Source organism: Eucyclogobius newberryi, unplaced genomic scaffold, assembly GCF_026437365.1.
Source record: "Eucyclogobius newberryi isolate DKJ021-1_F unplaced genomic scaffold, fEucNew1.0.hap1 SCAF_3, whole genome shotgun sequence".
NCBI classification, from domain to species: domain Eukaryota; kingdom Metazoa; phylum Chordata; class Actinopteri; order Gobiiformes; family Gobiidae; genus Eucyclogobius; species Eucyclogobius newberryi.
Genome location: NW_027315945.1, coordinates 36,849,385 through 36,864,436, shown reverse-complemented (window position 1 = coordinate 36,864,436; position 15,052 = coordinate 36,849,385). Strand labels below are relative to the sequence as shown.

The following is a 15,052-nucleotide window of genomic DNA, read 5'->3' as shown; positions in this document are numbered from 1 at the left end:
GTTTGGGTTTAAAAGTGACACAGAGCCATTTCTTTTCAACATTAACAACACTAAAATCTGCGGAATCTGCTGCTTGCTATACTTTGCTAAAATGCCGCCGCGGCTCAAAAGCGAACGTCAAACATCTACACACGCGATCGTTTGTGGGTCGAGTTGGACGTGGACTTTTCGGTTGCTCACCTTTCCTGGAGGCCTCGAAGCTGTCGTAGATGTTTATCCTCTGAATGTCGTAGGTGAGCGTGGTGTTGGGCAGCAGCGTCCGGTTCCTGTTGATTGTGTTCAGAGCGAATTTGAAGGCGAGCTCCTCTGCTCCGGACGGGCCGCTCTCCACCGACTCGAAGATGCCTCCTGTCAGAGAGAGAGAGAGAGGGAGGGGCTTTTAGGACCATTCAGGACGAATTACGTTCACTTTAGCCATCGTTTATTTTGAAATGGACGGAGCCGAGCATTGCCACATGTAAAATAGTGACCGATGCCAGGTCCATTGGGCCATTAGGTCCACGGGCCATCGAGCCAAAGGACGTTGAACAGACAAAAGCAGAAACATTCGTACAACACGCAGCACAGTACGACGTGTTTATTTACAACGGCTTTAGTTTTTCACAGGCTGGATTTAACTGCAGCCACTTCTGTCCAGCTCTGTGAGGCTTTAGTGGTCCAGCTCTGTGAGGCTTTAGTGGTCCAGCTCTGTGAGGCTTTAGTGGTCCAGCTCTGTGAGGCTTTAGTGGTCCAGCTCTGTGAGGCTTTAGTGGTCCAGCTCTGTGAGGCTTTAGTGGTCCAGCTCTGTGAGGCTTTAGTGGTCCAGCTCTGTGAGGCTTTAGTGGTCCAGCTCTGTGAGGCTTTAGTGGTCCAGCTCTGTGAGGCTTTAGTGGTCCAGCTCTGTGAGGCTTTAGTGGTCCAGCTCTGTGGGCCTTTTACAGGCACACTCTTTATGGGCTATGGCAGGGCTGTTCAATTTCATTTTCCAGAGGGCCAGATTTGTTGAAGGGCCAAAGCCTCTGGGCCAGAGGTGCACAACACGACACCGTGACAAAAGTCTGGGTAGCACAAAATATCCCAAACGCTGTTTCAAGTCGATTTTACTACAATAAAATAACTGCTGATGGATTATTTTTGTGAGAAAAAACACACAAAATGCTTTACCCACATTGTTTTGTCCAAACTGCCCCTCCAGAACTGAACCAGAATTAAACTAAGACCAACCAGGTCTGAACAAGGACTAACTAAGACCAAACCAGGTTTAAATGAATGATAATCCAGAATTAAAGCAGTAAACAAGATTATTTTTTTAATGTTTTATTTGGATGATGGGTTGTGGGCCGGGTTAAATCACCTGGAGGGCCTGATTTGGCCCCCGGGCCTTATGTTGAATAGCTAGTCTACAGTCACAGTTCGCAGCGCCCCTTATGGTGACACCGTGGGATTACACTTCTGAATCTCTGGAGCAAGACTATTTACAAATGACAAAATCAGTTACAACAAGTACTTTGTCCAGACTTAAATAAAGTTTGCTTTTCTATAATTGTACAATAATTCCATCTCATCTGCTGTACAGAGGTTACACTTTCATGTGCCCCGCCCCACACAGAGCCCCGCCCCACACAGTGCCCCGCCCCACACAGTGCCCCGCCCCACACAGTGCCCCGCCCCACACAGTGCCCCGCCCCACACAGAGCCCCGGCCCACACAGTGCCCCGCCTCACACAGTGCCCTGCCTCACACAGTGCCCCGCCCCACACAGTGCCCCGCCCCACACAGAGCCCCGCCCCACACAGTGCCCCGCCTCACACAGTGCCCTGCCTCACACAGTGCCCCGCCCCACACAGTGCCCCGCCCCACATAGAGCCCCGCCCCACACAGTGCTCTGCCTCACACAGTGCCCCGCCTCACACAGTGCCCCGGCCCACACAGTGCCCCGCCTCACACAGTGCCCTGCCTCACACAGTGCCCCGCCCCACACAGTGCCCCACCCCACACAGAGCCCCGCCCCACACAGTGCCCTGCCTCACACAGTGCCCTGCCTCACACAGTGCCCCGCCCCACACAGTGCCCCACCCCACACAGAGCCCCGCCCCACACAGTGCCCTGCCTCACACAGTGCCCTGCCTCACACAGTGCCCTGCCTCACACAGTGCCCCGCCCCACCCAGTGCCCCGGCCCACACAGTGCCCCGCCCCACACAGTGCCCCGCCCCACACAGTGCCCCGGCCCACACAGTGCCCCGGCCCACACAGTGCCCCGCCTCACACAGTGCCCCGCCCCACACAGTGCCCCGGCCCACACAGTGCCCCGCCTCACACAGTGCCCTGCCTCACACAGTGCCCCGCCCCACACAGTGCCCTGCCTCACACAGTGCCCCGCCTCACACAGTGCCCTGCCTCACACAGTGCCCCGCCCCACACAGTGCCCTGCCTCACACAGTGCCCTGCCTCACACAGTGCCCTGCCTCACACAGTGCCCCGGCCCACACAGTGCCCTGCCTCACACAGTGCCCCGCCCCACACAGTGCCCTGCCTCACACAGTGCCCTGCCTCACACAGTGCCCTGCCTCACACAGTGCCCCGGCCCACACTGTGCCCTGCCTCACACAGTGCCCCGCCCCACACAGTGCCCTGCCTCACACAGTGCCCTGCCTCACACAGTGCCCTGCCTCACACAGTGCCCCGGCCCACACAGTGCCCTGCCTCACACAGTGCCCTGCCTCACACAGTGCCCTGCCTCACACAGTGCCCCGCCCCACACAGTGCCCTGCCTCACACAGTGCCCTGCCTCACACAGTGCCCTGCCTCACACAGTGCCCCGCCCCACACAGAGCCCCGCCCCACACAGTGCCCCGCCCCACACAGTGCCCTGCCTCACACAGTGCCCTGCCTCACACAGTGCCCTGCCTCACACAGTGCCCCGCCCCACACAGTGCCCTGCCTCACACAGTGCCCTGCCTCACACAGTGCCCTGCCTCACACAGTGCCCCGCCCCACACAGAGCCCCGCCCCACACAGTGCCCCGCCCCACACAGTGCCCTGCCTCACACAGTGCCCTGCCTCACACAGTGCCCTGCCTCACACAGTGCCCTGCCTCACACAGTGACAGCATGAGAAGAAGGAGCAGCTCATTGCATTGAACTACCGTCCCCGTGATGGTTGTCGGGGGCGTTTGAAGTGTCCGTCGTCGCCCCCTGCTGTCTCTGGGCGGAAAAACTAGTCTTGCAACGTTTGCCGACATCGACCCGGAGACGACTCTCCTGAGAAACCCTCGCTCTTTCAGACATTTAGCGACGTTAAATGTTTTTGCAAATAATTATACTGTATTATAATGCTTTTGCGTCTATTTTCTGACAATGCATTTCCACAAAAGTGCTGCAGGGGGAGCTCTATTGCCAGAGTTACTTGCTTCTACATCAATAATTATCGCAAAACGGCACTAAATGTGGTTAGCGTGCACCGGACACGCTAATGTAAGCACGCAGTTGTGATAAACGTGATTTTGCTGTGAGAAATGCTTGAGTCCGGTGATGATACCTTTAAATCTGAAACCCGGTGTTTTCTGCGGCCCAGAGGGAGAGGACTTTGCAAACTGGGGTGATGAAACAACCATGAATGAAGCTAAACACAACCGCGGGGGCTTTTTTTTTTCTTTTTACGAGGGAACAATGTCATGATAATGGCTAAATGTTGCGTGATACGTGTCCTTTATCCGCGTCCCTGGGATTGTATCCACTTGCGTTAAAAGTCACGGCTGAATCGCGTCTTCATCGTTTCGGCTCGCAGAATGTTCCCCCCCGCAGCGGCAGCCGTCTCTCCGAGGCTCCCGGCGTCACGGGCGCGGGGGGTCGAACTGAGCACGGGCGGGGGTCGAGTCGAGCACGGGCGGGGGTCGAGTCGAGCAGGGGCGGGGGTCGAGCTGAGCACGGGCGGGGCGTAATTACATCAAAACAACCCTGTTCCAGCTGCCACTTTCATCCAAATGAAGAAGCGCAACGATAAAGGCAACGAACGCTCCAGCCTCTCGTGTTAACCGCATTGGAGATGTCCTCGTGGTGGGGGGGACGAGGTGGACGACGGGGGCCGGGGGGGGACGAACCCACTCGCTTTGATTGACGCTCGTGGTTTATGAGCACACTTTAGGCCCGAGTGGAGCGTCTTTCGCGGAGCCTCGTTGAGCTCGAGCGCGTTAAGGAAATTAGCTCGCCGCGTCTTCGGTACCTGAGTTTGGAGAGGGAAAGGGATGATGGCGCTTAATGCAAATAAAATCTTTCGACTGGAGCGCAGCAGTCGCGCTTCGGAGAGTAAATACCCCGCTCGTTTTCCCCCATTTTAAATATTGAGAGTTGCACGACGGCGGTAAAGCAGCTCTGTCCATAACGCAGTCGTTTTCAGACTAAAAAAAACACATGTGAAACGTTGATTCGGTGAAATGTTTTAACAACAGGAATGGGAAAGTCACCTCAGTTTATTCACGAGTTAAAAGAGCTGAGTATTTTGAAATCCATGAAGGAAATGGGACATACGAGTAAAGGAATATTGTCTATAATAAGAACTGATCTTTAACACGAATTGTCTTCTTGATCTTGAGCTCTTTGATCGCATTCTTGTCTTTGATCGTCTCTTTGTATCTTACTGTTGGGTGTTATATTACACGGCTAACTCATCATAGCCATGTTTTATCTCGTTCCTGATGATTGGTGCACTTTTTTTTAGCGTGTAACGTCGTCTCTTGTCAAGTCGAGCTTCGATGAACCTAAATGCTGCAATTCGTTCACCTTTTGTGTGATACTTAGACGGTAATAACGACTTTTACAGGTCCGTTTTAGCACATTTCAGATGGATTAGCGCACTATTGTCATCAACATTGTAATTAGTAACATCTTGTCATAAAGCTCCTTCATGTTTGGAACTGAATTTGATGAATCGCGTCCGGATCGATGTGAGAATGGCTCCGTAAGCTTCAATTTCTTTTGATATTTCTGCAACTACAGAAACATTACGTGTTACTACAACAGGACATTCCAAAGCTAAGATGACAATGAGCTAAAAGAAAGTGGGAACTAGAACCTTTTTGCACAGATATTCCTTTATTGCCGTGTACGATCCACCTACACGACCGCGCCTCGCTTTCTCCCGCCGCATCCTTCCACGACAGGTCCACGGCGTCGGGCTCCGGAGCGGGCGTGTCGTGGCTGAATAAAGCCCGTGCTCTTTGGCTCAAGGACATGCGACTCCCGGCAAACACACTCGCCGCTAACGACCGGCCTGTCTCATAATGACCACAGCTTAGTCCATTAAAACGGCTCTGCCCCCGGCGCCGCGGGAAACATAACGTTGCATTCGCTCTTTGTACGTGCCGGCCGCGTTAAAAGATCCAATGCATCACGGTCACCGACATTTTGCGCCGCTAAAGAGTAACAGACAATTAGGCGTTAGCAAAAAGGGCGTGTGGAATATGATAGTTTGGAGGCTCTAAGTTTAATGACTCTAGGGTGACAAAGATGCTGGTAGTGACCACGCAGTTTATCCACTTATGTTACGCGCTTACGTTTGATTTTTTTAAATTGTGTTTTGTTTTGTTTATTTTTTATGTATTTATTTATTTACATTTTTATTTGTAATTTTTTGTACTTGTTTTATTGTATTTATTTTTTTAATCATTCATTTTTATTGTATTTTTTTAATTTATTTTTTTAATTTATTTTATTTTTTTAAACATTAAGACATAAAACACAGAACAAAAAAAACAAAATCACAGACAGATCAGCCAACATAAACAAATTTAAGTCCGAATGTCATTTATTCCCATTTGTTTAATGTCTGCCATGATGTCAGTCCAGTCCTTGATCGTTGGAGATGTCTGTGCCGTTCCGAATCGATGGCCTTTTCTCCTGCCGCCAAAAGCACATTCCAAATGTATCTACTGTGCCCGTGGCAGGAGTTCTGAGGCCCATAGTTCATAGTTCTTAAGTTCAGAGTTTCATTTACATTTGACCATGGTTTTAGTTCACGTATCGCTGTGGACGCTTCATTAACCGTACCTCGCCTTGTGGAGATCCATCTCTGTTTGCCATTTCCTGTTATGGACGCCACGGCAACGTTCCTCATTTTTAAACGGTCCGAAAACAATGGATAACGCTGGATGGCGAGAATTGCCATGATTGATTATTAAAAGTTTAAGCACGGGGTTATAGTTTATGGAAATGATCACGGTGAAAGTTTAGGAACACACTTTGTCCTCTATGAGCCATAATCTCCTCCTACATCATAAAACAAAACACTCCCCTCTATAATATCACTGTTTATCTTTGACTTTATTCGTGTTGCCAAATGGTACGATTCGATTTGCTTCCAAAGAGATTAACAAAGACACAAGAAACATTTACACAAACCTAAAACAAGTACAAATCCACCAACAACAGGGTCGGTTTGAAAAGTAAGTACAGGATTCCCAGCCTGAGCAGCATTTAAAATAGAAATAGCCGCAGGGATAAAAAGAGAGTTCTTGCGTCTGTTGCTTCTCACCGTGGGAAGCCTGAACCTCGAGCCGGAAGCAAAGAACTCGATGTGAAGAGGACGAGCCTCATTGGACAAGGCGCTCGGAGCCTTCTTTTCACTCGTCCAGAGAAACGCCAACAAGAGCAGACAAACCAAACTACAAACGCACCTATTTTCCATTCCAACGTCTACTTTATACCGCGTACACTCCAAATAATATAGGACGAAATGAATGAAAAAGGCTAGTTTGCAGCAAAGACCTTCAAAAACACAGAGGAGCGCTGGATTATCTCCTGATGTACACAATAAAAGTACATTTTGTATTGAAATATGCAGCATTTGATTGCGTTTATGTTGTTTAAAGGAAAAAATGCGACATAAAAGTGATAAAAGTTGAGTTGTACACTTTAAAATGAGGGCATAAAGTAGTATTTCTTAACATATGTGGTTCGCTTTACTCACATTGTTCATTAGTCTGCTAATTAAACCTCAACGTACACATTTAACGATATGTTTTAACACGTTTCTGCGCTCTAGCATTATTGAGACGCTTTTGAGCAGGAAGTTGATGAATCAATGGGTCAATATCACCGTTTACGAGGAACAAAATGGTAAAACAGTGATCAACTTTTTTCAGCTCGATACTCAATACAGTAAGTACCTAAAAGAAAGCATAAAGTGTCTTCTTTAAGTTGGATAATGGTTTATAAATCTGTGCCGAGGGTCTTCATTGGACTGTGTTTGTGTTTGGAAATATTATTGGCCAAATATCTCGAAGAAACCTACAGTATTTCTTGGCATCGTTTTCGACCTTTAACCACGAAATCCCAACTTGCTCCAGCAGGTGTTGGGCGGCGGTCTGAAGCCTCGGCGCGTCACGATGGATCACGCCCGGGCTCCCGTCACTCCTACTGTCCGAACAAACGGTCCGGCGAGTAAATAAACCAAACCGGGCCAGGCCGAAGGGGACCAAACCCAAACAAAACACTTCTCGTCGCCACAATCTCGCCGCCGCGGTTCCCCCAGGGGGACGCCATTGATTGATTCGTCGGCCGATCGGAGCGCATCGATTGCAGGGACCCCCCCCCACCCCCCGGCTCTCGAGTCCTTCGCCGGCGCTCCGCATCCATCTGCCGCCTGTCGCCAACAGTTGCCGGCGGGGACGGGCAGGGGGGGCGAGGGGGGCCCTGCCACTTTTAAACACTCTTTGTGAGGGTTTGTGAAGAAAAGCCCTTTACGATACTCCATTCTGGAACCATTAGAGTTATTGAGCCCTCTGGATAAGCCGCATTTGACGCATACATCATTTATACGCCGCACTACGTCAACGGGAAGGGAGTGGGTTCAATGGATGGATGTATTTGCGCTGGGGAGGGACGTATAATGGACTGGACCGGTGGTAGTAACACCTGAGAAACTGTCCAATCCAATCCAACGGTATTTCTACTGAACAATACGGTCGAGCGAAATGCAGTTTGCGCCAATAATTGAGATGAAAACACAGCAATGAAATAAACACACATTCCCAAAATACACAGACTGACACACAGCGCTGTAATAGGTCAACGTTTCTGTCAAAAGAGAACAAGAAAGGGTGAGTTTTAAAGGCGCTGTATCGGATTTTCACAGAGCTAGTTCATGTGTTTTTTTCGGCATGTACTGAAGTCAAATCTGCTTTGCCCGCTGCATATACGCTGTGAAGGCTTCTGTCTGAGTGAAAATGAGATCACAGCGCTTTTCTTTGCGTCTAAACACAGAGCGTTTTATTCTCAGAGAAGAAGGACGCATGCCGCTAGCGTGCTAATGTTTGTTAGCTTTATTTGGGATGACAAGTGATGATGGAAAGTGCTCATAAAGTCACTGTGGTGAATATTTAGGATGCCGGGGATGGTAAGTGGTAAACGAGCGACATGTGGAGCTGTGAAGAGGTTAAAATGAACTTGTTTTCATGTTTCACAGAAAGACAGAAAGAAAGAAAAAAAGAAAGAAGGAGCAGTTTCTTCCGAGTTTCCTTTCTGTTTTGGGAAGATCAAGAAGATCAAAACCAGGTCTAAAACAGGTCTAAAATTGGACTGCACAATTGCTATACCTTATTTTCCGGACTATAAGTCGCACTTTTCATAGTTTTGGCCGGGGTGTGACTTATACTCCAGAGTGATTTATGTCATATTATTCGTTATTTTCACACTGACAACCACAAGAGGGCGCTCTTGGCTCTGAGTGACGCAGAAGAAGGATCTGCACTTCCTCTACCTCTGGAGTTTGTGGAGTTGTTTAGAAGTGACACAGAGGAAGAAGAATTCAATGGATTTAGTGATTTGGGGTAAAACTGATGCTTTGGTAAACTTGTTAGCATGTTCTTTATGCTATAGTGATCTGAATAACTGTTCATATGTTACGTTAACATACCAGACACTTACCACAGTTCTGTCTGTGCCTCATGTAGCTGAAGGTGTTAGCGTTAGCATGTTAGCATACGTACACCTATTCATCATGTTCTCTCATCTGTTATTATTTTAAACTGTGTAAAAGATGAAATGTCTGTTCTTGGTCTTGGATTTTAACAAATACATTTCCACTAAAAATGCGACTTATACTCCAGTGCGTCTTATATATGTTTTTTTCTTCTCTATTATGCATTTTTTGGCTGGTGCGACTTATACTCCGGAAACTACGGTACTGTTCTCAACAAGGACTAGCCCAAAGGAAGAGGAAAAAGTGTCCTAAATTGACTCTAAAATCAGATTAATATTTGCGTTGCAGAGGAATCCAGCAGTCGTACGCACGCCGCCGTTTGAGAACATCAGAACCGGACCATTTTGTCTTGGCGCTGTCGGGAAGTGAGCGAAACTTTTTAAAAATGCGACACGTTCTGGCCTTAATCAGATCTTTATCGTCGAAATTAAACGGTGAATTTCCAATTAGATGTATGATTTTTGATCATATTTGACACAAGCTCAAGTCGTTCAGCTCCAAACGCGCTCGGCAAACTCGCACTTCGCCATCGCCGTTGTAAAATCATCAGTAAACAGAAGAATCAAACAGAAGATATTGAAAATGATGAACAAACGCTGCTCCACCTCCACCAAAAAATGATTACGATTCGCTCTAACTACTTGATCCACTGTGATTAGAAACCGCACGATCTTCTGCCCGTGCGAGGCCGACCTTTCTTATTTTCAACCGTCAGAAGCTTCCGGATCGTCTGACACCATCCGTGGACCTCCATCATTTCGCTGCGAACCTAAGACGATCGACCGCGTCAGCGTCAGTCAAGCTAGATTGTTCTCGTGCTAGTTTTCGGCGTGAAAACTAGCACGAGAACAATCTAGCTTGACTGACGCGGTAACGTCAACAGGCACTGGAAGCAAATCACAAACTTTTAAATACACGCATGGTCTATAAACACCAATGCTCAGTCTCAGTCACTCGTCTAATTCTCGTATTTGCTGGAGAAACACAAACCACAAAACGAGGGAATGAATGGAACACGCTTGAGGCTTCATCGATGGTTCCGGAGTCTCCCGGCAGCACAAGCGCCGCTCCGTCCGCTCTCTCTGAACACTTAGTGAAAGTGTGAACTTAATCCATACTTGTTTGTTTAAAGGAACTGCCTCTGAAAGCTCCGGGGCCTGACCAAGCTTTAAAGTGGAGCCATCAGTCACACGGGAAATCCATGGCGCTCCATCAAACGGACGAAGTCGCCGCCGCTCTCCCTCCGACTCTCTCCCTCTCGCAACGCTCTCCTGACTCCCTCGTTTCTCCACCTCCCTGCTGTCTCTCTCTCTTCAGGTTCCCCTCCTCTTCTCTGTTCAAAGTCTTTTCCTTTCTCCACCTCCTGTCTCTCTCTTTCTCAACATTGTGATGTGGATTCATTAAAATACCACGTCTGCAGAATGTTCAAAAGTCGTGGATAGAAGGAGATCGAAGGCAAAAAAGAACTGCAACTGTAAAGAAAAGAAACTACTGTATTTTGGACGTATCGTCAGGGCCCGAAACATCTGCACCTGGATTCTGGAGGGAGAGAGAAGAAGAGGAAGAGAGGAGGAGAGGAGGAGAGGAAGAGAGGAAGAGAGGAGGAGAGGAAGAGAGGAGAGGAAGAGAGGAGGGAAGGATGAGAGTATGAGAAGAAGAGAGGATGAGAGGAGGAGAGGAAGAGCGAATGAGAGCATGAGAGGAGGAGAGGAAGAGAGGATGAGAGTATGAGAAGAAGAGAGGATGAAAGGAGGAGAGGAATAGAGGAGGAGAGGAGGAGAGGAAGAGAGGAAGAGAGGATGAGAGGAAGAGAGGAGAGGAAGAGAGGAGGGAAGGATGAGAGGATGAGAAGAAGAGAGGAGGAGAGGAAAAGCGAATGAGAGGAGGAGAGGAAGAGAGGATGAGAGTATGAGAAGAAGAGAGGATGAGAGGAGGAGAGGAAGAGAGAATGAGAGCATGAGAGGATGAGAGGAGGAGAAGAAGAGAGGATGAGAGCATGAGAGGAGGAGAGGAAGAGAGCATGAGAGTATGAGAAGAAGAGAGGATGAGAGCATGAGAGGAGGAGAGGAGGAGAAGAAGAGAGGATGAGAGCATGAGAGGAGGAGAGGAAGGAAGGTTGCATCGACAGGGCAAGAGGAGGAGAGGATGAGTGGGGGAGATGAAGACAAATAAGTCGATGGAGCGATGACATCCATGTCTGGACCAAAACGTCTCTTGTGAAGGACACGTTTTTAAACATTCACATTTTCTCTCCAGAAATGTTAGTTTGTGTTTCTATTACAAATGATGGAAAATATTATTTTAGATCCTCAGACTTGTGTTAGAGCTTCATAAAAAGTATGATTTGTGGTGAAGGATGAAATATCATTGTAGATGTAAAAAGCAGCTCTTCTGCATTGAAGTGACTTGCTCCGTCCACAGGGGGCAGTCATGACCCCTCCACTGTTTGCACACGCTCAGATTCTGAAGTCTTTTATTGCATTTCATCTTTTACAGTCGTAGCCACTTTTGTCAACTCATTTCACTATAACTTACGCTGCGTATACATTTAAAACCATATTTTCCTGGCACATAGTGTAATTTTACGCCGCGCTCTCTTGGGGGGAAACCAAACAGAAGATTGCTTTTCTCTTCTGCTCATAAACCCGTCTCAAAGTGGCAGCTCGCTGATGCGCTTTCCCGATAAATAATGTGAGGAAAATAACATTAGTCTCGTGTCTGGGGACAGCTTTGATTGACAGACGCTGCGAGCTGCGTAATACGGCGTCCCTGAAGGCCACAGCCCGAGCTTAAGGTAATCAGTTAAGTCCCAGACTGCCGATGTAGACATGTGGACGGCGCCGGAGCGGGCGACGTCTCCATCATGCATCAAAACCAACACTCTTTAATCCATCTTTTAAAAAACCCAGAAGCCGTGAATTATTGATGTGACACCGGTTGTAGCTTGGAAGTCGGAGCAAATCGTTAGCAAAACAAACTGTGCGTGAAACGTGCGTCGGGGAGAAGGCGGAGAGCTGGACTTCCTGTTCAGACGTCCCGTGGAGTTAGCGTGGCGCGGCGGGTTACGCCCCCTGCTGGCACACGAGTCATCAGCAACTGGACAAAACTGAGACCGAACACGAGGACTCTAATTACAGGAGCTCCAAACACTCGTGGTCATCTCTGGACGGCTCAGAAGCACTCACCGGACACTTCCACTGAGCTATTGTGCTATTTTTAATCTTAGCTTTTTAATAGTTTTGTTATTGTTCTTGTACTTTTGCTTCGGTATCTCAAGTTTTAGACCTCAAAATGATCAAATACGCACTGAAAAGCACACATTACTTTATGGCATTCCGGCGTTCAGGGCCGGCCGAAGCCTTCAGGGGGCCCTAAGCGAAAACATTTTTGGGGGCCCCTCACCACGTCATCAGAATCAGTTTTATTGCCATTGTCAGTAAACATTCCACATATGGGAACTTTCTTCAACGCAAACAAAGCACCAAAACTCCAGGGCATCTGTTTGACAGTTAGTTTATTCTCAACACCTCACAAGCTCAAATATTGATAACTTAAATCCCACAATGCAACTTGGTATTCCGCTGACATCACCTCTACTCCCTGTACAAATAACACACGTCCCAGATACGTTTTTGGGCGTATTTGGGGGCGTTAAGGGTCGACAGCCACATTAGCAGTTTAAATTAATGAACAGGGGGGTCTGTTGGAGATTTTCAGACCTTTTCTGTGTCTTCTGCTGCATTTTAATGTGGTCCAGCCGGCTAAAGTAAGAGTCAAATGTTGAGGTTGTAATGCAATAAAATGATGATGTGATAAAACTGTGCCAGGAGAAAATGACTAAAGCCAGTTATTAATACATTATGGTACTTAATTACTCAATACAATATTGGCTATGAAAAATAATTATGATCAAATTGATTCATTTTAACTGAAAATGTAAAATTAATAGTTATCCTTACTAATTTATCTTTTACAGCTCCCAACTGTTCCTTCTTGCTAAAGTGACAAAACAAGTTATATTAAATTAAACAAATGGCATAAGCATTGCTTGATTAACAATTAACACTGATAAAACAGTGCAAACATGTTATTCCCAGAGAATGAACAGAACGAGAAGTGAAGGTCCAAACCTCGCTATAGTGAAGAGACTGTGTTTCTGCAACTTTGCCACATTTATATAAAAATATATAGTATTATTCTTTAACAGACGTAATTATAATATGTCTGGTTATTTTTCACTATCAAAATTTATTTTAATTTATAACAAATAGTCTAATGATGCTTTTTAAACAAATTTAAATGTTTTATTGCTCTATTAAAAGTGAATTACAATATAAATGTTTGTTCTGATCAGAACATCACACACTGGACTCCTGCATGAAACAATGCGATTGCTGCGATGTGATTGGCTGATGGACCTTACACGCATAAACCTTTACGTTCCTCTTATTGCACTTTAAGAAGTCAAAGTAAAACAGACATCACGAGTCACGATTGATCTCACACATGGTGATGTGAGAGAGGCACGCAAACTCAAACCCGCTCATCTCTGACTGAGGCTGCACAGGGGCCCGGGACAGGGGCCCGGGACAGGGGCCCGGGACAGACAGGGGCCCGGGACAGGGGCCGCACACTGTTCACTCCAAAGTCTCACGTCAGAGGTTCTGGACGAGACGGCGCTCGTCCGGACCGGATCTCCGCCTCTTAGTGACCCGGGGCATAGAGGCCCCTCACCGGCCTCACCTGCAGCTGACACTACGGGGCTGGTGTAAATGTGAAGCTCATTATCTTTCATTCACACATATTATGCTCAGAGCTCTCGTCGCCTCCAGCCTGAGCGAACTAACGTGACAGAATCGTGTTGTTTCAAACAGCAGCATTAACCGTCTCTTTGTAAGATAAGTTCAATACCTGGAGAGTGTTGTTGAGTTTGCAGTTTCTTTACATCGTCAAGAAGTTTCTTCTTTCGTTTTTCGGCATCGGGGGGATATATTCCTCTGGACATGAGGACCACGCAGGGATCATGTTGTGTTGTGTTTATGTTTTGCTCTCGAGCTCCTCGCGCACAATGAAGTTGCCCAATCAGCGCAGGTTTGATGTCTTGGTTGCCAGATTGTCATTACAAATAAATGCGGTTTGTGCGTTATATGTTACCGCTGTGTGCGCTGCCGCGCCAGCAGCGCTACTACACTAGTGGCGCACGCTGCGCTTGCACTTCGCATAAGACGGGTTGCCAGATTGGGGGCCCTATTAACGCCTCGGGGCCCTACGCGGCTGCTTAGTTCGCTTATAGGCTGGGCCGGCCCTGCCGGCGTTCCCTCGTTACGATTTGTTTTGGCACGCCATCTGCTGGCGGCGGAGGTAATTACGGGGTGAAAATGAGCAAAAGCTAGCTTAACCTGATGTGCTAATACAGTTTGATCGTTGAAATGTGCAGGAAGTTGATTCATGGACTTAAAAACAGCGCGGGAGACTTCCGGATTTATACATTTGACGTCACAGAGGGTTTTCTGATAAATAGGACTAAAGTAAATTTTGCATAATGTGTGTACAAACCTGACAATAAGAAAAACAGGGAAAGAAAAAACAAAATGACGTGAAAAATGGCTGATCTGAAATTATTACTTGGGTTTTTTGGGGTTTTTTTTGCATTTTGTTGGTGGGCTAACATAGACATTAGCTACCCAGAAGCTAATTTAGCTATAGTAATGAGTAAAAATAAACATAGGGTACAAAAAGCCTGAAAACAGTGTAGTGTAACAAATTCATGAACGCGCTAATTGCTAATCCGGGAACAGAACAACACGAGCTACGGAAGCTTCTAGAAGTAAACAAACGGAAACCACAATAACCCCGGCCTTCACTGGAGCAGAATGGTTGGATTTCCCTGCACATTTTGGCGACCCTGCCCATGTCACTTCATACATTATAGTCTAGACCTATGAACGCGCCGCTCGCTCCCGCTCGTACCGCTCGCCCCACGCCGCTCGCCCCGCGCCGCTCGCTCCACGCCGCCCGAGCGCGGATCACTTGGCGTCGGGATCGATGCTGGACACGTCAGAGTAAATTGGAAACAAATGGCCTTGTGTGATGCG

General features: G+C 47.7%; 1 protein-coding gene across 4 annotated transcripts in view; it reads right to left on the bottom strand.

The window, feature by feature from the left end:
• grik2 (glutamate receptor, ionotropic, kainate 2) overlaps nt 1–15,052 on the bottom strand; it is a 472,281-nt gene that overhangs the window by 300,218 nt on the left and 157,011 nt on the right. For all 4 annotated transcript variants that reach the window (XM_072460039.1, XM_072460040.1, XM_072460041.1 and 1 more), the window contains exon 2: nt 181–348. In XM_072460039.1, coding sequence (XP_072316140.1) covers nt 181–348 — 168 coding nt within the window. The remainder of the gene's footprint in view (nt 1–180; nt 349–15,052) is intronic.